At 42.4% G+C, this 23,330-nt stretch overlaps 1 protein-coding gene across 1 annotated transcript in view; it reads right to left on the reverse strand.

Annotated features, from left to right (window-relative positions):
• NEDD9 (neural precursor cell expressed, developmentally down-regulated 9) overlaps positions 1-5,063 on the reverse strand; it is a 45,328-nt gene extending 40,265 nt beyond the window's left edge. Inside the window, exon 1 of the mRNA XM_081055449.1 lies at positions 4,877-5,063. Within this exon, the coding sequence (XP_080911575.1) occupies positions 4,877-4,888 (12 nt within the window). The 5' untranslated portion in view covers positions 4,889-5,063. The remainder of the gene's footprint in view (positions 1-4,876) is intronic.
• Between the last annotated feature and the right edge of the window lie 18,267 nt (positions 5,064-23,330).

Consider the following 23,330-nt stretch of genomic DNA (forward strand, 5'->3'; position numbering starts at 1 on the left):
CATCTTAACCTAGTAACTGGGATTTTGACATAATCCTGTCACCAAGTCTTGAGTCCACACTATCCTTTCAACACTAATTGAGCACCTATTGTACAAGGAGAGCTGGAACCAACTGGCACTGACTACTTACTATATTCCAGGAGCCATGGAAAGTTCTTTACATTCCTATGTTATCTTGCTTAGGCCTTAGAACAAGCAGTTATTATCCCTATTTTCAGATAAGAAAATTGAGACTCAGAGAACTTAACTTGCCCAAGGTTATAGAACATTAAATCACAAGAAATAATAATGTCTTTCCCTAAAGTCTACACCATATCTTGTCTCTACTATAAGAATATACAAGACTAAGACCCTGCCACCTCAAGGCAGTAACAGATCTTAGACCATGTGTTTTATTCAATGACTTGCCTATCAATTTGCTTCTACATACAAATACAGCCCATACTTAATTTCTTTATTTCTTGTATTCAATGGTGCTTGCTTAAAACTGGAAAGCCCCAGTGGGCAACCTATGTAAGTTACAGGTATTATATAGATAGTGACTTGATTGACAGGAGTTAATAAGTAGTGCTAAAAGAGTATGGCAGAGCTGAAAAAGCCTATTGTAGGGATTATAGGACAGTCAAGGTACAAAGGTTTGGGCTTTTGATTGCTTCATGAAGTGGATGGTTGAGGAGACTTGACCTGTGGTAAGTGACAGACTAACCAGGTCACGTAGGCGCAAAGAGACAGGGGCAAATGAATGGGGAGCAGCATGAGACCAAGATTTCTCACAGCAGAGTCAAAAGAGAGGAGAGAGTTGGAGGTACAGGGTGTGCTTTGAGGGTGTTATGTCTGTGTGCATGGGGGAGGTAAGCCCTACAGAAGTCTGGAATTAGAGAAGCATCGGAGTGCTTGAATGAAAAACAGTGAGAGACAATGAGGTCATAAGGGCACAAAAAAAGAGGGGGAATTTGCAAAGGGGCTTGAAAAGAAGAAAGGAAGTTGGTTTTAGAAGTCTTGAGAGGGTGCAGACAGGAAGCCAGTGCTGAATTCTGAGAAGAGGACTGAAGTATATTACGGCAAGGAAAGGATGCCAAGCCAGCCTTGGTATGTTCCACACTGTGCAACATGCTAAATTTGGTGTGACCAGAACACCTTCAGCTCTACAAAGACTTTCATCTCTGTGTAGGTTAAGTCACTTAGCTCTAAAAATGGTTTCGATCAATTAATAAATGATATATAAACAAATCATTAAGATTTTTTTCAAAGCATCTTTTGGTGCTTGTAAATTTATAGATCTCACATAAGATTTATAAGGGGGAGCAGGAGTTCTAATTTGGATTGAGTACAACAAATCATCTAGAAGAGAATAAGGAATTTAAAACCAAAATGTCAAAGCAAGGAAAGAACTGGGAATCATTTCGGTCGTAAAAGACCATAAATCAAAGACCCTCAAGGATTTTTTTTTTCAAGCTAGTTTGAGAAAATAAAAATATTTTCAAAGTCTCCTCAAAAGCTTTTAATAGTAAACACTTTCTTGTGTCTCCCACCTATCTCACCCATATTCAACCAGAACACAAAAATCTGAATTTCAGAATGTAGTTTTCTGATTTGTATGATAAGTGCCATCTGTAATTTTTCTTCAGTCCAAGCATTTAAGAACGAATTTGTTGAACGGTAGATGAGACAAATAATTTAGAATTTTAATGGAGGCACATAGGGTTCAAAAATTTGGCAAAGCCACAGAAGCTGCTCAGCCATTAGAGATGAGACAGGCAGCGCCTGCAGCGCACCGACCAGGCTCTGCAGCCTGCGGAAAGTGGGCGGGGTCTTCGGCCTCTGCTCAAACACAGCTGTGCACTGGCCCTTCAATCACTCTCCTAGTACAGAGCAGCCGCAGTCGCCTCCAGACCCTCAGACGGGGAGCCTTCTCTGAACAAGCCACAGGCCCTTCCCCACATTTCAGAACGTACTCTGTATATTCAGAGGAGCTTGTGGAAAACTATTAACAAATGAAGCCCCCATACTTTACTATCACAGAAGCTCAGACTGAATCGTTTTAAGAGAAATGGAATATTAAGTACATATGAGATTGACTGCAGCCTTCCCATGAACAAATTTAAAAAAATACAATGAAATAAAAATAGACTAGATAGGTGCTAACCAAAAAAGTTTACCAAAGTAATAGCTTACATTCCACAGTTCTCAAGATTATTGCAAATACATAGTTGACTGACCTGGAGCTGTGTTTAAGTATAAAATGAATGGAGGTTCGGTTGTTCTTCAGTTATGATTCCTGAAGTAGTCAAACCAGATAATCTGGTTTAAAAAACCTTATAGTGGCTGGATTATAAATCTCTCAGTGAACATTATTAAGTCTGACTGTGCTAATTTATAGTGTATAGCACAACACAGTGTTTAAAAAATAATTCCTGACTCCAGGATTTTACAATCTAATAATTATCTGCTTTTACTACCTAAGTGGCTCAAATTAAACAACTGCAAAACACGCATTTCACTTTGCTTTGTAGTTACTGACTGAAAAAGAAACAACAAAAAAACAAATCCAAAAAAGACTCTATCCTGCAGGAATGCTTGGGATGATATAGAGACTTAAATTTCCCGGGTGAAGAAAATAAGCCACACAGGACACTTAGGGAGGTCACAGATGGTTCTTTCTTTTTCTTTACTAGTGGTTGAAAGTCACAATTTCTGCAACCAGATAGCCTTGGTTCAAATCCCAGCTCCACCAATTTTCAGCTACGTGGCTTTGGGTAAATTACTTAGCTTCTCTGTGCCATAATTTACACATTTGATCATGAATATAGTCATACCCACCTCATAGAGTTATTGGGAGAATTAAACATGACAATCCTGTATTGTCACAGGGAGTCTTAAGAAATGCTATTTATCACTCTACCTTTGTGTCATCTCTACTTAAATTTACAAAACGCTCTCCTTAAATAAAGTTGTCCATTACTAACAAGAGAGAAAATATGCTTTGTAAGAAAGAGAAAGTAGATTGCTTCAGCTATTGGTTTGTTTTGTAGTCACCACAAGGTGTCAATCTGTCACTTGGTCAGTCAAAGAAGTCAGTATTTTTGCTAGCAAAGGTGCCCACAGGCTAATAAAACCATGTATTTACCTCACTTGGCAGGGTTTTACCTCACTGGTAAGACCCAGCAGAGAAGCAGGTTTTCTCCATGAATGCCAGTCACAATTTACATCATCTGTTGCCATGATGTTTTCTTTCCATAAGAGTAAAACGAAACATGCTGAGGTCACTGAATAAAAGTGACTTTACGCTGTCACTTTTATTACTTTCTAGATTACAACATTCAATGTTAATTTCAGCCATTTGTACTTTCCAATAATAAATGCATGAACATATTTTTTTTCTTTTTTCTGCAAGTCAGCATTAGGGAGCAGAGGGGAAAAGACTCACTGCAGGCTAAGTATTAACTGGTCCCATCACTGCTCTAAATTAGGAAACTGTGGAAATACAGGGTGAACTACTTCAAGACAGAGAACTTTCCTGCCAGATAGAATGATTTGTTTCTGGTTGCATCTTTAAGTCAAATATTAAGAATCTTGAAGATTACCCAATCCTCTGATCTTTCCTACTGAGACAGATAATGGAAAGCTGATAGTAGAGTGATAGCTGATACCTGTGTCTTCAGATAGTTGTACCCTTTCCAAGAACTATAACTCATACTTTATAAATAAAGACTTTCAACATAGATTTAGAGCTTTGAGTAAGATTTATCACTCTTGAACAAAAAGATTTATCCCTGAGGTTAGCCAGTGGCTATTAGCCATAATCAAGTATTTACAACATCACATTAAAAAAGGATGGGTCAGAAGCTAGATAATTCAGAGAGAAAGCAAAGTAACTCCCAGTTAGCACAATCCCGAAGGTCAGACAGGTAATACTAACTGTCAATCCAAAAGTATAGCCACCTTGCCAAAATGCATTTTAATAATAGCACTTTTGTTTAAAATCACTAGGACTCCTGTCTATTCTAGAATAGCAGTGTTCATCCTCCAGAGGGGATGAATTCACACCCAATTCATTACAATCTGCTTCTGTACAGTGTCCCTGGAAGCTGCCTGCCTCCTCAATGGGGGCGACTTAAAATGGGATATGCTGAGCAAGTTATAATGCTTTTGCCAAGAATACACACACAAACAACGGTGCAAAACGCATGGGAAAATAATGCTGTCAAAGTGTTCCGGCACTCAGTAAGCTTCAGACCCCAAGTCCATTCAAACGCCAATAAAAGCATTTTTACGAAACGGCAAACACTCATTTCTTCTTACAACCAACATCATTTAAGGATATCAAAATTCTCCATCATCGGCTGTGTATAATAGTACCTGGGACTTTTAATTGCTCCCACCAAAAGTATAATACAAACTGCTTCCCAGACCAAATGCTTAAAGCAAAGGCTGAAAACTGTTTTAAGAGCCAGTCTGAGAAACTCAGCAGTTCTGATTCCTCTCTCATTACAGCTCCCCAGTTCCGATAGACGGTGGAGGCCAGGCCTCTGGAGCCTCCGAGATTTGAAAAAATGCGTGCTCCGCTTTAAGTTAGACACTCTGATCTGCGGTCGCTACACACTGGCTCTAAGACTAATTCCCCAAAACTTTCAGAGGAGATGGACCTGGGCGTGCTGTGAACTCCCAGAGTGGGTCTTAGAGACTGGGTCACTGCTTGCTTGCTTGTATGCCAACCTGACTGAGACCCATCTCAGAACTCTTTGGGGCACACGAGGGATCCCGGCAGAGGAGTTGTCACAGTGTGAAACTCTCTCTCTCTGTCTCTCTGTCTCTCTCTCTGTCTCTCTCTGTCTCTGTCTCTCTCTCAAATCGTATATAAAAGGCACTCTCTTACCTTATACTTCATCTTGGCAGCGGTGAATTGAGCCGTTTTCCTACACTAGTTAGACTGCATTGAGCGCTGGCGTATCTGCCCCTCCATCGAGTGTAGTGCTAAATGAAAGTGAGAACGGTCGGTCCGGGGCTGGGCTGGCTTGTCAGTTCCAGCCTTGAGCTCCCACACAGTTGTGCTGCAAAGCCTCTGAGCTCACTGTTTTGATTGAGGCGGGCCCATCACGGACTATATTTGCATACTTCCCCGCCATTGGCTAGTGGGCCAAGGTACTACGATGTCCCGCCCACTTAACTTCTGAAAACTGACAAAGAACTTGTAATGTGATCATTTCTTTTTACATTATCAGAAAAAGTGGAAAATAAAACAAAGTGGGGAACCGTTCCCAACCTTACTCCATCCCCCCCTTAAAACAAAACACCCAGGAAAAGGAGATAAATTCTTTTTAAGATTAACTTAAGTTTTAAAGAAATCGAATTCACAAAGCAGTCTGACAGTCCTGCTTCCTGTGACCTAGCAACTCCTTCATAAATCCATTTTATTTCAAAGCCATTCACCTCACAATCTCTACATGAAACGAACTCTGGGGAACAAAAGGTTTTCTGTCTCCGGGCCCCTTTTTACTAACTACCCCTGCTGATATCTCTCTCTCTCTCCTTCTCTCCTCCCTCCCTCCCCTTTTTTGTGGCTGTTTGCTTTTTTTGTTCTTTTCAGTGTTCAAAGTACTTGCAATGTCAGTCTGCAAGGAGCCAGAATACAATTCTCCCTCAGTGAAAAGGAACTCCCTAGCCCAGACACCAGGGTTTCCCTAGCCAGTTTCTCACATGGGCCTCCTAGAATTGAGTGCCAGCCACATTAAGCGACCTTCTCTGGCTTTGCGGAGGATAATGGTTAGTTAGATGTGACCCCTCAGATGGGGCTGGACAGTGGACGCCCTATACATCATCACTGTCCACGAAGTACTGTGTTCTTTGATGGCTGGTGTTTCTAGCTCCAGCTTTCAACACTGCAGTTTTTCCTTCTGAGCTCTCTCCTGAAGATGGCCCATTAACCCATCAACACTTATTATCCAGGGAACAACAAAAAAAGAAATGCCTACTCTTTGATGAGCTTGGTTAAAAAGTCCAGTCTCTCTTCAGTGAAGCACAGAACATTCGGTTCAGCTTCATGATTTCTGAAGAGAAAGAGATCACCCAGGAGAGGACAGAAATGGTCAGCTCCAGAAACTTTTCTGAAGCATAGATAGGTGAGGGGAAAATTCCTTTTTCACTGAGCCTCAGGATTCAGGCGTGGTGAGTACAGACAATAGCTGTCCCTGAGTAGGATGGACTCCAGCTAGACTGAACGACTTGGATGGAAAACTCAGCCCCGATTTTTTTCCTGACCAAGTTGGACCAGAATCAGGTTGATTTGACCCCGTCCCCATTCTCAGTGGATTAAAACTACTTTTATGATTTTAGCAAAAAGAACAAGAGAACAGCTCCCCTACAAAAGTGGTTTCCAGATCCAAAGCTCCCAGTTCAGCTCACAGTTTACTGTGGCTCCCATTCCCTGGACATGACCCTCAGGCGGTCATAATGAGGTTGACACACCGGTTCTGGTATCCGCTAGGCCTTGCTTTTCCTCATTTAGCCTTAGAGTGAAAATGAGCCTGAGTGATTCTGCAAGGTCTTTCTGAACACAAATTAAGCATGTAGCATATTGCACTGCAAGGCTCTTCCTAACAGTCGTTGGGTTGCAGGAAATTGGTTTTGGTGTCTGCCTGGGTTAGTCAAAGGCCTTTCCATCTGTAAGATGAGTATTGTGGCCTCTAGGAGATCGAGATAACATTCCTTTGGCTTCCTAAGCAGTAAAGCTGAATCCTCCTTCTGTTTTGTTTGATGAGTACTATTCAATAGTGAACACTATCTCACCCCATTTTAATGCTTTCAGTTTCCCAAAGCATGGGTTAGGGCTTTTTGTCATTTCATTCTCTACTTAGAAAGCTTAATTCACACCAGTGGCCCTTCTGCTTTCCTGTTTCTGTCCTGTAAGGCACTTAAAATCTACCTAAAGTTCATTTCAAGGTGGTTTGGGTCATTGTTAGTTATATAAAGTTATCTAAAGAAAAGCACAAGGGTTTTGGAGGCAGGTAAACCTGTGTTAGAATCTCAACAAATATCTTAACTTCCTAATTTTGGTGTCCTGAAGTGCAAAATAGAAAAAAAAAAAAACCCCACCAAAACTAATACCTACTTGCTAGGGTTAGAATGAGGAGTAAATGAGATAATGTGGATAGACGTTAATAATACTTGGCACATAGAAAGACCTTAATAAATAGTTGTTCATCGTTAATTATTATTTTAATATTAAATTTATGACATATTATTTTATTATATTATGTAACACTATTACTAAATATATAAATACTATCAATATTTAATTATTTAATTAATTAGAACTATCATCACCATTCGATTGTTATTGATAATTGTGGTAGGAATTCAGGTAATGGGGAAGAAATCCCCTCATCTATATTTCATCCTTTCTAATTTAACAAATATCAATTGAGCACCTACGAGGTGCCAGGTACTCTTCTAGGTGGGGAGACAACAGCAGCCCAGATAAGTTCTTACCCTCGTGTAGCTTTCAGTCTAGTGGGAGTGGAGGACGATAATTCAATGAATGTATAGTACAATCCTGGAGTAATGAATGCCATGAAGAAAAGTTAAGCAGGGAAAATTACTGGAGGAAGAGACCCGGATTGACTTATTTGAGAGCGACTGGTCAGGTAAGTCCCTCTAAGGAGATAATATTGAAGCAGAAATCCGAATAACGTGAGGGATCCACTCAAAGAGTGGGGGAGAGAACATTCTAGACAGAGGAAGTGACTGATGGATAGGGCTTGAGGAGGAATGAGCTTGGTGAGTTTAAGAACAGCAAGCAGTGCAGGTGCCCCACAGCGGGCACCCAGGGGAGGGATGGAGAGGGCAAGTTCAGAGAGGTAGATGGTAGCAGCTTGGATTTTCTCTTGAGTGAGACAGGAAGTCACTAGTGCGTTTTGAACATGGAATAATGTGATCTATTTCTCTTTGTTTTCATCTTTTGTTTAATCACTCAAGGACATCAGGCTATTGAGCTCTGGGTCTTAATGCAGTTTATTGAATTCAGGTAGTTATTACTTTACTGGTGTCATCTAGAATTTTTCCTTCAAAAACCTTTGGGGAAATACAAATTCTCACAACGCATAAACAGCTGTCTCCCCATCTATACCTGCGAATAGGAATGTAAAAATACTGTTTTAACTGGGCTGTATAAATGCTGTTGAATGATTTATGGAATCACCTTTGTACTGTCATGGGCTAATAAGGGCTTCCTCCCTATCCTCTGCCTCGCAGCATTCTTTCCTACTGATGGCCTTGCCACTTGCCTGCTTGTCTGCCAAGGGCTCTCTGTCTCTCCGGATGCTCTCTCATGCAGGCAGGCGCAAGGGAAATGGCATCAAATGCCATCTGAATGGTTTTCCAGCTGCCACTGGGTACTAGCATGAAGACAGCAAAAAATCAAGAGGATGTTCGAAGGAAGACATTCATTGTTCCATCCACAACTTGAGAAGAACCCATGTGGCTGCTGCCTAAGAATGAAGGGCAAAGTCAGAGCAAGTGAGGACAGAAAGCGACCTCGGCAGTCATCTAGTTGAGCCCGTCCTACAGAAGAAAGAGTTGCTTCTCTGAGGGTGGGCACCATGCACAGGGCTCCCCACCCACCCCCGTTTGGGTCAGGAACACAATCAGTGCTTTAGGTCAGTCTTCTGTATCTTGTCTTTCTTTGTAGTTTCTCTGCCTGACATCTCTCCCTGCTCCCACATCTCAGTAGCTGTTTAATTTCTAGAGTACAGAGCTGATTACATTACTACTATGTTTAAAAACCTCTAGGGACACTTCAATACCTTTAAAACAAAATCTGCACACTTTGGCATGGACTGTAATCTGAGCCCACCCTCCCTTTCTGGCCTCATTGCCCACCATCCTCTCACCCCACATTCCAGCTACATGGGATGTGGAGTGACTCACCAAATCCAAGGCAGGCTTGTGCCGTCCTGACTTTGCACAAATGGGTCCCTCTGCCGAGGATATCCTCCCTTCACGCCTCTGCTATCAACCAAGCCCCAAAACTGACTTTTGTGCTTTCTTGTCAACAACCCCCACCCTGCCCACCTCGCCTTTTAGAACTAATTCCTCCTTCACTTTACTATGCCAGCATTGTGCTTGGAATATGGCCTTATTATCAGGCTCTTCTACATTGTATCATCATGATTTGTGGATGTCTGTTTCCCCAGCTTCCAGGTGAGCTCCAGGAGGATGGGGTGCTATCTTGTCAACATTGTGTCCCCTGCAGGCTTATACCTTATAGGTGCTCAAATGCTTGTTGAATGAATAAGATGATAAATGCAACTTCAAAGAATGATATCTGGAGGTTCTGCCTGGTGCCCATGAAGGCAATGGGGAAAACTTGTGTGTGAGGGCAGGAGTGCAGGTTACGTTTACTAGAAGTGGAGCTAAGATGCACCTTTTCAGAACCAACTTGAGCCCTGTTGCCAGCTGAGGTTCTTGGAAGAGGTCAGTCTGAAAACTATGGCTTGTGGGCACCTTTTAAAAATATGCCTTATGGGCTAAGAATAGCTTTTACATTTTTAAATGGTTGGGGGCAAAAATCAAAAGATGAATAATATTTCATGAGATGTGAAAATTGTGTGAAATTCAAATTTCAGTGTCTATACATAAAGTTTTATTGGAACACACATGCCCATTTGTTTACACCTTGTCTTTTGAGCTGCAACGGTAGATTTGTGTGGGTTGCATCACAGGCAGTAAAGACTGCAAAGCTGAAAAAACGTATTATCTGGCCCTCCACAGACAAAGTTTGCCAACTCACACTCTAGAATAGTGTAAGATCTATCCATCCCTGAGTTCTGAGTAAAGTATAGATCCTTCCACATCCACAGAGAAGCAATCTAGAAATACCCATTCTAGGGCCATGTTTTACCATTTCTAATTTGATACCAGTTTTTTTAAAAAAGTCTACATATAACAAAGTTATTTCAAAAAATGATCTGTGGCAGCAACTTTTCAATTCTACAAGTCTCCAGGAAGCTCCCCCAAAAGGATGAGCCATTGAGAGTTTTCTTCTTCAACCCAATTGGCACCTGGCTCATTCAGCCTTCATTGAAACCCCCTGGTGCAAGGTCCTGCTAGATGTTCACAATCATTATTTCATTCAATATCCATTTACTATAACAATCCTATGAGGTATGTTGTAATATTCCAGTTTTACATGTAACAAAATGGAGACTGGCAGAGGTTCTACACTTGGCACAAAGTTACAGCAGGTGAATGGCAGGTCGGCTATGTGAATGCCAGCTTTCTGGCTCCTGAGTCTGTGCTTTATTATACTGCCCAGGGTTTCCTGTGGGGACCTTCGTTGTCTGAGTCGCCATTTGTCAGTTCAATAAGGTAACGTCTCCACCCTAGTGGGACTAAGCCTAACTGAGGAACAGATATTGTTCCCAAGTTGTGATTAGAGCATACAAATACACACACACACACACACACACGCACGCACACACGCACACACACCCCTCTTGCTCACTTGTACTTTCCAGTCTATATGTAGTGCCTCTTGCCTGCCCTCCTTTCGTCATTCTTACTTATATCCCATCGTTCCCCCAGGTTAAACTCCATCTCCTTCGTTAAACCTTTCCTAGAAAATCTCTCTGTTGATATTCCTCCTACCACCCTCTGTGTCTCTCATCACCTATGGTCATAATGCTTCCCAAATCTGACCTCCCTTAAAATAACAACTGGGAATGCTGGGACTTTTCCCCTTTAAGTTGGATTCAGTAGGCCTGGTGTGAGGCCTTGTAATCTACATGTTAGAAAAGATCCTGAGTCTGTATACAGTTTTATGTGTGTAGCGTATCATTTAGTGCTTAGGTATTACCTTGCACTGTTTCATCTGTGAGAGCTTCTTCTCCACAATGAGATCTTAAGTAACTTGCAGAAGGGGGTCCTATCTTTTCTTCAGTTGTATCCCCCTCTGCACCTATGTGGGTAACTGAATCTCATCTTCTGTCTTCTCAAAGCCCTATGTCTTGTCCATGCACTCAAACTTCATTGATGTCAAAATGGAACACATGTCACTTTCAGCAGGCAGGGGAAAGAACACCTCTCACTCTAGGCAATAACCAGCTCTCTTTTATCTGTTGAGCTGGTCAAGATCTTGGAATGAATGAAAATCTATTATTAGAGGCAAGCTCCAAGAACAACCTCTAATGCTTGCTTCTGCATGTGCTGTGGAATGAAGCTTTCATTCATTTTCCGTCCACTAATATTTTGGGACAACAGACCTCATGAAGGCCACCCAACCCCAACCCTCCCGTCCCCACTTTTAACAATAGTGTAACAACGTCCTATGAATAAACTCTGTTTTCTGAAAGAGTGGTTAAAGGCATTGTTTTAAAATATTTGTTGCTCCAGATGGAGGGTGGTGTCTACTAAAAAGGCTTATCGACTCATGATTCTTGAATTATATCTAATTTGGTTCCTTCCTGACTGATTTCTTATTTTCACTCAATGATGAGCCACCTGGGGTGGGGTGGGGTATGGCTCTAAACAGCAGAGATTAGAAATGATCCTCTAGATTTTTGTTTCCTGCATGACATGGTGGATTTTCACACTGTGAAGAATTTACAAGGTCTCACGGCCTCTTTTTACTCAGCCAACTTTATAAGTGTGTCACGGTTATACTTTATGAGTGTGTTACTGTCCTTTAAAAAACCCACCACGCTCCTTCCCCAATTCCTTTTCCCATTGCCTTCTTCCATCTCACACTCTTTGAGGTGGCTTTTAATCTTCCTGAGCGTGAAGTACTAAAATTGAGTGTCCTCAGTCCTTGATTAACCATGAAAGAAGGCACATAATACGGTGTCACGAACATGCTACTAAGATCCTAACAGCTTCCTGTAAATGGAGAGATTGTGGGCAATACCTTGACGTGATTTTTGAAAAACTGTGTAAATGTGAAGTTTTTGATGTTATGTATATATAATAGTGTTATTGTAACTTTGGAATACTTAATTACTACATTTTCCCCCAAAGAACTAAACAACATAACAGAATAAATTATATGTTAAGTCAATTCACTCAACTCTGGTGAAATGTGACAAGCAATTTTGAGGCGCCATTTTAGCATTTTCTTTATATGAAGGATTTGGGGGAGTTCATTTATGGGTGAAATTATATGAAAAATTAGAAACACATAATAAAGGCTTGGGTTTATTTATCTTCAGAAATGTGCAAAGGTTTAAATTTCTACTATTTACATGTATCCAGCTGGGCCAAGGAATGAAGTTTAGTGGAACAAAAGGAGTTTAATAGTAAACTTATGCAGACTGCCTGGCAAAGGCTCTCTCCTATTTTCTCTAGCCATGAGGTGTTCTGTTATTGCATGCTTTAGTTTGTCCAAATAAACAATTTGTTATATGAAACTGCCGTAGAAATCTCTTCTGCTGGTAGAAACTTTAGACTGCGGAGTTTTGCAAAGGTCAAGGTGATCTGCCAGGACCAAATAAACAGGAATTCCATGACGAGATGGAGAACGGCCTTGTACTCTTTCTGAAGACACTGCCCTACACAATAATAGTGCTACATAATATGTATTAAATGAGAAAGGACAGAGGCAGCATGCTTCCTTCTTGCTAACTTTTGTTCTTTCATATATTTTTAAATTTGAAATGTCTTCCTGACCCCTCCTGGCATACATATTATCACTGTATATGTGCTGTGACATAATAACATGACCTAATATGCTGTAGAACTTTACAGCCTCCCCTACCCCTCCCTACTCTCCATTTTGGTACCGTCTATGTGGAGTAAGCTGAGAAGCTTATGGACTGTGTGCCCTACGTTCCTGGATGGTGCTGGATGTTCTGTTTCCAACCTACTACTGAGCTTTACCATTCTCCAGATACATTGGCCACTAAAAGCCACCCTCCACATAGAGTATCCTGTACTCTAGGGTGGAGGTGGGGTGGGAAAGAATGGGGTAACATAGGGGTGGATGTTTTAAACACCAAAATACCACTTTCCTGGAGGCACTGGGTAAACCATTTCTTTGGGGTTTGAAGATAGATTTTCCCTCCTGGGGCCCTAAACAAGCCTAGCTGACCCAATTCTCCAAGAAAGCCTGCCTCTTGTCCCTTACTGCTCTCATCAGCTGAGGCCAGTGAGTGTCCAGCAGGCCCTGTCCCAGGGCATGTGGCCAGTATGGCCAGCCCAGGCAGCCGCCAGCTGGCGCTGAGGAGCGAGTAAAAGGAATCTGAGTAATGCAGAGCCTGGGGTGGGGTGGGGGGTGGGGGTGGGGGGGGTGTCAGGATGAGAGGAATGTGGTATGGGGACACAACACACCGGGCCCTGTAAAACTCCACTTTTGAAGAGTTTGATTCATTTTAGAAAGCAAACAAAGTGCTCCAGCTATCAGCGATCTTATTTTGTCTGCTAGAGGAATGTCTTTCCAGCGTGGGCCGGAGCCTGGTGCTGGTGGAGACACCAGCGTCCGCCCTTCACTGGCCGTGGGGAGTGTGGACAGTGCATTCCTTTCTGCCCACTGAAATTGAGAAATAAAGAGCGGCTCCCTTCTTTATAAGAAAAACCAAAGGGGAGCCCTGCTAATGAGCGTGCACCAGACTTTAAGACGCACTCGCTCACACCACTGAGGTTTACAGATGTTAAGTAGAAGTTCCTTTAATTTGCTTAAGTGCTGGCACCCCATGATTTCAGACTAGAGGGTGTAGACAAAGAGGTGTTGTAAGGGTTTTCTTGAAACTCATTGCTTGCAGTTCTCATGACTCATGTTCTAACCAGCCCTTGGGGACTTCTGGTCTTCGGAAGGGTTGGGGAGTTAGAAGAAGAAGCAAGGCTTGTGCCCTTCCTGCTCTTAGAAGATAGGGGCCACACATTCCCCAGTGTTCCGTTTGGCCATCTAAAAATCGCTTTATATCCCCAAAAGCCATCTCCTGTGCATTTCTGAGCACCAGGGAGGAAAAAAAAAATTTTCCTTCTCACGCAGACAGCTCTTTGGCTTTTATTCTCCCCTCCCAGGCCCACTCTGGGGCTCAGCTCCCCCACTCTCCCTTCTCGCATTTGCACCCCTAATCTTTCCCATCCTGTTCTCTACAAGTATTCAAGTCTGCCTTATCCTAGATACAGATCCACAGTTCCTTGTTCAAAAACCTGGAGGCCAGACGAGTTGTGGAATTCAGAATATTTCAGATTTTAGAAACAGATTTAGCATCCAAATCACACACTACACAACTCCCAGTGGGACCCGAGCCAGCGTCTTATACGTGAACTCACTCAGATTTGGGCAGTTGGATATACCAATAGTTGTACCAAGCCGGGTAAGTGAAGAAGGTGCATCACCTTCTGCCACATCAGGTCAGGCTTTGCTACCAAATGAGTTATGAAAGAACTCTAGATTTTATACTTTCTAACTGCATCTGAGTGAACATGGCCCACCGATGTACTCTGGAGTCCTTCCCGACCTTTCCTTTGCCACCTCTCTTTCCCTCAACATGAAACCAAACCTTCTCTCTTCACTTGACACAACCAGAGGCCGAACAGAATCCTGGCCTCCCACTCAGATCTCGGCTCTGCCACTGCCATCCACTCCATGGACCACCATGCCTGCCAGCCATTCTCAATTTCTCCACTGTGAAGTACCAGTGTTTTCCCTCCCTCATGTATCACGAAGCAGCAGTGTTATAAAACACAGGTTTTCCCCACTATCCAACAGCAGAGTATTCCTGTGAAACCTTTGGTAACTGAAATGGCATAAAGTGAAGAAACAATTACCTTAGGACACGTCTTTCTAATGGATGCACAAAATAAATGGAGATAAAGCCCAGATGCCTGCAGACACAATTCAAAGCTCTGAGTGTGTTCCCCAGGGAAGGAGCGGGGCAATGCCACTCTCGCTGATCACGGTGCACACTGCCTCTGTAACAGCTCCGCCAAAACACACTCTGAATGCTATTTTTGCCTTTTCTCTTTATGCATAAAAGCAAAAAGCTCTTCAGATTCCTTTTGGTTAGGGAAAACAGGTGTTAAAGCAGGTGCTTTGCATGCTGCAAAGTGGCAGCATACAAACTTTCAAAAAGCACGGGATACCTGTACTTAAAATTAACTAGAAAATGGAATACAAAATGAGAAATACAACCCTTGTGTGTTATTATTATTGAGTTCAACTTATAGAAAACGAGCCTTGCCTAATTGCTGTCACTCTCTGTTTTGCTCTCATGGTGGCCAGTGCAGGGTGTGGCCTGGTGCCGGGCTGCAGGTCCCTTTTTGGGGAGCACAACTTCAAAACCTCGCCCTCCAGTGCAGAAGCAGTGGGGGTTCTCCTCCATCCTTCACGCCCCCTGGCTCCTGACATTCTCCTCCACCACCTGTCTCGAATTGGGCTCCTCCTTCGGCTCCCACAGCAGCCAGGTCTTCTCCTCTTCTACTTCTCTCACCAATATTTCTCAGTCTTCTTTTCAGGCAGGCTTTCCCCAACGTTCCATCTGCAGCCCTTTCCTTCTGTATTTTTCTCCATTATCTATCTTATTCTCTCTAATGACTTCTACGCTCATTTCTTTCTTTCTCTCTCTCTTTCCTTCCTTCCTTCCTTCCTTCCTTCCTTCCTTCCTTCCTTCCTTCCTTCCTTCCTTCCTTCCTTCCTTTCTTTCTTAAATTGGGGAACAGTGTGTTTTTCCATGACCCATCAGCTCCATGTCAAGTCGTTGTCTTCAATCTAGTTGTGGAGGGCACAGCTCACTGGCCCATGTGGGCATCAAACCAGTGACCTTGGTATTATGAACACTGCACTCTAACCACTGAACAAACCGGCCGCCCACTCACCAGTGGCTCAGCTCCAAGTTCAAGCCATTGTTTCTCACTGGCCCATGTGGGAATTGAACCAGCGACCTGGGTGTTATGAGCACTGCGCTCCAACCACTGAGCCAACCAGCCTCCCCTACGCTCATTTCTGTCTGAATGGCCATCTCATCTCCTGACCTGTGTTTTGATTTTCAAACTCTCAGTTTCTACTGCACCAAAATAGTCTAGAGGCTATTCATAAACTCCTTATTCACATATGGTGATGGTTTATTTTATAGGTCAACTCTGCTAAGCCACTATACCCAACTATTTGGTCAAATGCTAGTATACTAGTGTGCCACTGTGAATATATATTTTTTGTCTGAGAACATTTAAATCAGTAAACTTTGAGTAGAGCAGATTACCCTCCATCATGTGGATGAGCCTCATCTAATCAGTTGAAGACTTTAAGAGAAAAATGACTGATGTCCACCTAGGAAGAAGAAATTCTGTTCCGCACGGCCTTTGGACTTGAGCTTCAACATCACCTCTTCCCTAGGTTTCTAGCCCACCAGCCTGCCCTGCAGATTTTGGACTTTTTGGCTTCCACTGTCATGTGAGCCAATTCCTTAAAATCTGTCTCTCTCTCTCTCTCTCTCTCTCTCTCTCTCTCTCTCTCTCTCTCTCTCTCTCACACACACACACACACACACACACACACACACACACACACGCACAAACGCCCTAATGGCCTATTTTTCTGTTTCTCTGGAGAACCCTGGATAACACACATATAAACTTCTCAATAAAAAAGTATCTGTTTCTAACTATTCTATTTCTATTGATGATGCTATCATTGACCCAGTTATCTAGAATCAAGTTTAGATTGTTTTGTGTGTCTTTTCCTCCTACTTCCCATATCTAAGCAGCCATGTCAATTCTATACCCTCAATATTTATGGCACAAATATCCTACTTTCCATTTATCTACTAATGGAGATCCCCAACCACCAGTCAGGTCTCATCTGTCATTCCAAACAGGACAAGAATGTATCCCCTTGTGAACAGCGATGGAACCAAGAAATCGGCATGTAACTCAGAGAGAGTCAATCTGAGACCTTTGAGATTTTTTAAATGAAGCTTGGGAGACAGAGGAACTTTTTTCTTTGGATCATAAACTACACATAGTAGCTGACAATGAACATCTTTTCCTCATTGTAGAGCATGTCTATAGCAAGAAAGAATGAGTCTACATGCAAAAAGAAGCAAAGCTGTTTGGAGTGGAGGAACGGAGAGAAATCTAATCTTGTCTGTGCCTTCATGGATCCAGCAATGCCTGAAGTCTACTCTTAGACAACCCAATTCATAAGGCAAGAAACTTGCCTTTTTGACTAACCTGGTTGGAGTTGAGCTTCTTTCACTTGCAACTACAGTGTCCTGACTAACCCTCTGCCAGGAAGTATTCTGCTAAGGGGCAAAGACCATGCTTTATTAATTTATACCCCCTGTAGCACCGCATGTAGGATCTGTTCAGTTGACATATTGGACTGAACTTCCTGGTTGTCCTTAAGGTACCAGCGACATTGTAAAATTGTGTATGAGAGGAGAGGGAGAAATGACAGAAAGGGGCATTTTCTGTGGCTCCTGTGACAGCAGAAATAGAACAGAGACTTACGCACTAGGAAAATTCTAGCATGGTGGTAGTTGGGAGCACGGTGACTCAAATGCAAAGCAGATATACCCTTTTGTTTTAAATTCATTGATTTAAATACACATATTTAACAATGAAAGGAAAGCAAGACATACTTTTACTATTAATGTGAGGTAGCAGTGTTTTGTCTATTAATGTGGGGTAGCAGTGTTTTGTCTACCTGTAGATCCGTATAAATATTTATATTACATTTCCTTGCCAATTAACTTGTACTTGTTAATTGCTGCTGAGATTTCATTCATCTGTCTGCCAATTCTTACTAATTGCCCAATAGAATGCTAGGCACCCTGGGAGTTACAGAGATGAATGACACCCAGATGTGGCCCTCACTTCTTAAATACCTATAAAGATGCCAGCCAAGGGGACTTCATGAAGATAAACTTGGGTAGAAAAAAAAAATCACACCGTAAAGTTATGTAAGTTTCTATTTTAAAATCATCTGGTTCTAATTTACTAAATTTAATGCTTTAGAGTCATTGCCAAAGTGCTACATTTGATTTATGGAAATACTTTAGCACATTTTTTCCATCGCACTTTTGTATGATATATTTACCGCCCTTTTGTTACGGTTAGAAAGATTATGGACCTTAAAAAAGTCCTCTTTATGAGCTTCCTGATATTTTATTATAAAATGCCATAAGATGGAATAAGAAGTCTAGTAAACGATCGTATTCACTTAGAAGCATTCCACGTGGATTAGTTTTTTGTGTATATATGTATTCATTTCATATATATATATATTTATATATACATACATATATATATATATATTTAACAGAGAGGTTCACCTGGAAAATACAAGTTTAAAAACTTTCACTTTATGCCAAAGCACTTCTTTTCAGAGCTGACAAGTTTTTTGGGGGCTGGGGGTTTAAATAGCCTCCACACCATGCTACACTGCTAACAAAATAATAATGTTAATACCAAAAGATAAAAGAATGCCATACACCCAGACTTTCATCACCCCAGAGGGAGTTACAAGATATTCCAGGAAAATGAGATATCAGACTACGGACGTAAGTCGATCTGTGTTGGTGGCTCAGGGCCTAAGTACCCACCAGCAAGGCAGTGGCACAGTTGGCCTCAGGTTGAGGGAGATGCCAGGCTGTTCTTACTTTGTCCATTCTCCCTGACATGCTCACCCACTCGTGTCCCATTTCCACTGAAGAGGCACAGGTAGGTGTACCCCAAGTCCCAGGAATGAATGGCCTCTGTTTGGCTTCTGGGCTTTGGGCTCGACCACCTTCTTTGGCATGACAGTTTGGTGACTACCCATGACGTTTTACGGAAACATCAAGAACTTGTGCCAACTTTTTCACTGAAGCCTCTGAGATGTGCTGTGGTTTAGCCAACAAAACCTGCCCTGGATTTTCAAAGTGGTGTTTAAAGTCTGCTTGTGTATTCATTTTGTTCCCACTCACCCTGGGTTTTTTGAGCTTACAAAAAAAAAAACAAAAAGAGAGAGAGATTTTTCATTTCACACCCAGATAAAATAAGATGGCTGCCTAGGAATTCTCCCACTGCCTTGCAGCATTGTATTTGTTTAAAACAAAGAAACCTCATTTCTCTCCAACAGAGTTTAGACAATTCTTGTAAGTGAAAAATTGCAAAGGCCAGCCCAGTCAAAATGTTTTCTTTCCAACAGTCTATCTTCATGTCAGGTGATACAATGTAGGATACAGGTGTTCACACGCATCAGAACAAATGGGGAGTGATGGTCTGACATGGCTCAAGGCCTCACTTAACGTCCTGCAGCTTCCCCCATCAAGACAAGGCCTGATCATCAAGAAACTGTCTAATATTGCTCTCCTCTGTCCAGCCATGATTTGTTCTCCCAATTCCTTTGCCCTGGACTGGAGTTCTCTCATCTCCCTTTGAAAACACTATAATGAAAAGTGAAATTAAAAAGACAACAACAACAAAGTCAAGAGAACACTGTGATCTCTCCCTCCTTGATTCTTCTTTGGAATGTCTCCCACTTCACTTCCTCAAGTTCATCCATTCCTCCCTGATCCTCAACTCAAGTTTCACCTTCTTCTTGAAATGTTCTCCAGTTTCTATTGGTGCGTCTTTTTCCGGAATCCATGCCACGCTCACAGTCCATTATCATCTAGTCTAACACTGGCATGATGGCATCGTTGCATATCACTTGTGGGTCTCTAATTATGCCTTGTTTGGTGGCAAATGCCTCATGTTTGTATAGGGTTTCCAGGTGGGAATTCCCGTCGGTTCTCGGGAATTTTTCGCTTTTCTGTTCCCAAATCCCAAGAAAAGTTGGTTGGGAAATCAGGAAACTTGGCTTATTGAACCCAGTTGGTTGGTAGTATCAGCTGTCACTTTGTGGAAACGATTCATCGTGGAGAACAGAAAACAGTTTGTATCTCGGGATTCGGGAATGGGAAAACGAAAAAAATTCCTGAAGAACCGGCGGGGATTCCTGCCTGGAAAACCTATGTTTGTATAATAGTTGACCTTGGAAGGGGGCGATCCCCTATTTGATCCAGACAATAGTAATTTATTTTTATTGGCATACAATTCACATGCATATAATTCACTGTTTTAAAGTGTACTATTCAGTGGTTTTTAATATATTCACAGAGTTGTACCACCTTCATCACTACCTAATTCCAGAACTTTTTCATCATGTCACCTATAAAATTCCATGCCCATCAGCATTCACTGTCTATTCCTACTTCCCCACTCCTATCCCCAAACCCCTGCAACCACAGCCATCAATCTAATTTCTGTCGGGCAATAGCAAGTTATAACTGACTTCATGCATTTTGTTTCCAGCACAATTCCAAAAGCTGACACAAACATGAGACTGGCCATTAAAATTTTTGTATGCATTTTAAAGAATTGCTTTGGTTGTATGAATACATGTATACCTTTAATACTCTAGGGAATGTGGATTGATAACATCAAAAAATGGTAAATATAGAAAAGGAAAGCAAAAGTTGGAAGGAGTGTTGGTTTAAGTGAACTGGGGAGTGAAGGCTTTAGAAAAAGAGGAGATATAAGTTCTCATCACAGAGACAGGGAGATTATTCTCTTTGTATTTACCACGTAGAGAGAGGTCTTATCATGTGCCAGATATAGGTAATTTCTATAACAAACAGATAGGAGTTAGTCATCCTACTAGAGATGAGGAATCTGATGTTCAGAAAGGTGAATGCCTTGCCCAGGATCACACAGCAAGGGTTTAAACCAACGTTTGTCTGGCTTTTAATACCCTTCTTATTTCCTTTGAACACTGTGGTTCTATAGTGCCCCCAAAAAGTATCCTGGAGAGGAAATTATTATTCTATGGAAAACAGCCAGAAAAGAGAGACTGGTATAAACATGTCCCTTGATAAGCCTTGATAAGAAAGGCCTTGGCTATTCTGTTCGGCGCTCAGGTGGGATTCTGGTCTCTGTGGCTCCCGCGGAAGCCATCAGAGCCTCTGGCCTGTCACATCCCCAAGGCCCATCTCATCCAGAAGCAGTCTCATCCAGCTGCTAAGGCCAACTCTCTGGTCGGCAGTAAGCCTCCGGAATGCTAGAGCTACTCTGACCTTCTCCAGCTCTGGCAACTTACTTGATGGGAGACAGAGGCCCCACCTTGCCCCTGGGTGGCCCTGTTACTTGCACATGGCTCTTACTGATGATTTGGTCTATGAGGACTCACCTAAGTGTCTTTGCAGTCTCTTGCCAGCTACCTGCTGTCTCCTCTATCTGATCATTAAACAGTGATGATCCCTAGGGCTCTGCCCTTCTCTCTTTTGTTTTCTCTCCCTGGGCAATGCAACTCACTGGCAATGCTTCCATAGTTACAGATCAACATACCAGTGACTCCCCCGACCCCCAGATTTCATCTCTGTAAGGGTTCATTTTATATGTCGACTTAGCTGGGCCATTGTGCCAGATATTTGGTTAAACATTATTCTGGGTGTTTCTGTGAAGGTGTTTGGATGAAATTTACATTTAAATTGATAGATTTTGAGTAAAGCAGCTTGACCCCCATTTCTGGGTGGGCCTCATCCAATCAGCTGAAGAAGGCCTGAGGAGAACAGAAGTCTGACCTTTCCTGAGCAAGAGGAAATTCTGAAGACTTCCTTTGGACTTCATCTGCAACATCAAATTTTTCTGATTCATCAGCAAATTGCCTTTGAACTTGAACTTGACTCCAACTCTTTTGTAAATCTTCAGACTGCTGGCCTCCCTCATCAGATTTTGGCCTTGCCAATCCTCTACAAACATATGAGTCAATTCCTTAAAATAAACATTTCTCTGTATATACACACATTCTATTGTTTCTGTTTCTCTGGAGAACCCTGACTAGTACGACCCTGAGATCTATACCCTTGTGTATACCTGGCTACTGAACATCCTTTCTGGGATGTTCCCAGTCACTTTAAATTATGACCCCTGCCCCCAGCCCTCAGGACTCACTCATCCTCCAGAGTTCTTCCCCAAAGTAGCTCCACTTCTAGCTCTCGTAGCAAGCTGACATCTCCCTTACACAGCTTACAATCAATCACTAGACCTCTTGCTTGTGTTTCCCACACATCTTTCCAAGTATCTACATCCCTCTGTACTCACTGTCCCTGGCCAGACAGCTTAGGCCACTGCCAGTGCTCCCTACATTATCCAACAGCTTCCCTGAGTCTCTGCATTCACTTAGGCCTCCAATGCATTCTCTTCACTGGAGCCAGAAAGACTTTTTAAAGAGGCAAATCTGACTATGCTACTTTTATGCTTAAAAGGCTTCATCCGATTTTTCTCAAGAAAAGTAACAAAATAAAATAAACCAAAACAGAAATCCCTATGTGGCCTATAATAATGCTTCTCCGACTCTCCTATGCACACCAGTCTCCTGGGCCTCTTGTGAAAACACAGTTCTGGTTCTGTAGTCTAGGTGGAGCTTGAGAGTCTGCATGTCCAAAAAGCTCCTCAGGGATGATGGAGCTGCTGGTCTATAGGCTGCTTGTAGAGTGTCAATAGCTTAGAAGACCCAGCATGACTGGGTTTCTGCCTGTGTCTCTGGTTTCCTCTTTTGTGACTCCCTTTGAAGGCGGAACTGCAGCTATTGGTCTTCTTTCAGTTCTTCAAGGGGGATATGCTGCCTCTCAACTCAGGGCTGAGAACACTCAACCTCTTGACTCTTGCTCAGTGTTCAGGATTCATCTGAAACACCCCTCCGCTTATTGGGTTGGAGCTCCTTGTTATACATCACCATTGCACACCACCTTTCTCATAAAGTTCATCACACTTCTTGTTTCTTGTGCAAAGTCAAGCTTTCTTATGAGGTGACAGGCGCATGAGGGCAGGAACCATGTCTCCCTTGTTTACTGACTCATTATGGGTGCAGCTTAGGCTGAAGTGCTGGGCACCTAGAACTGCATCCCCTCATTTAAATTTAATTACCCAATAGGTCAGTCTGTTCACACAACAATCATTTATTGAGTACTATAAGGTTAGGTTTGACTGTGAGTGACAGAAAAACCCTAAAAGGACAGGCTTAACCAAGGTAGAAGTTAGTTTTCTTCTCACTTATTACAAGTCTGGAGCAAAGCAGTCTAGGGCTGGTTGAGGGCTTCATGACGTCTGCAGACACCCAGGTTCCTCCTATCTCATGCGTTCCCCTCCTCAACAAAAGTTCCAAGACTGCTCAAACTGTAGTCATCACATTTGTATTCAGTCAGCAGGAAGAAAGAGGGGGAGAAAAGAAAAAAGTTCCTCCTCCCTGGAAGGTACACATGGACTTTCTGCTCACATCCCCTTAGCCAGACCTTGGTTACATGGCCACAACTAGTTGCAAGGGAAGATGGGAAATTTAGTTTTAATTCTGGGTGGTCATTCCATGACTAAAG

Source organism: Rhinolophus hipposideros (assembly GCF_964194185.1).
Source record: "Rhinolophus hipposideros genome assembly, chromosome: 8".
In the NCBI taxonomy this organism is placed as follows: Eukaryota; Metazoa; Chordata; class Mammalia; order Chiroptera; family Rhinolophidae; genus Rhinolophus; species Rhinolophus hipposideros.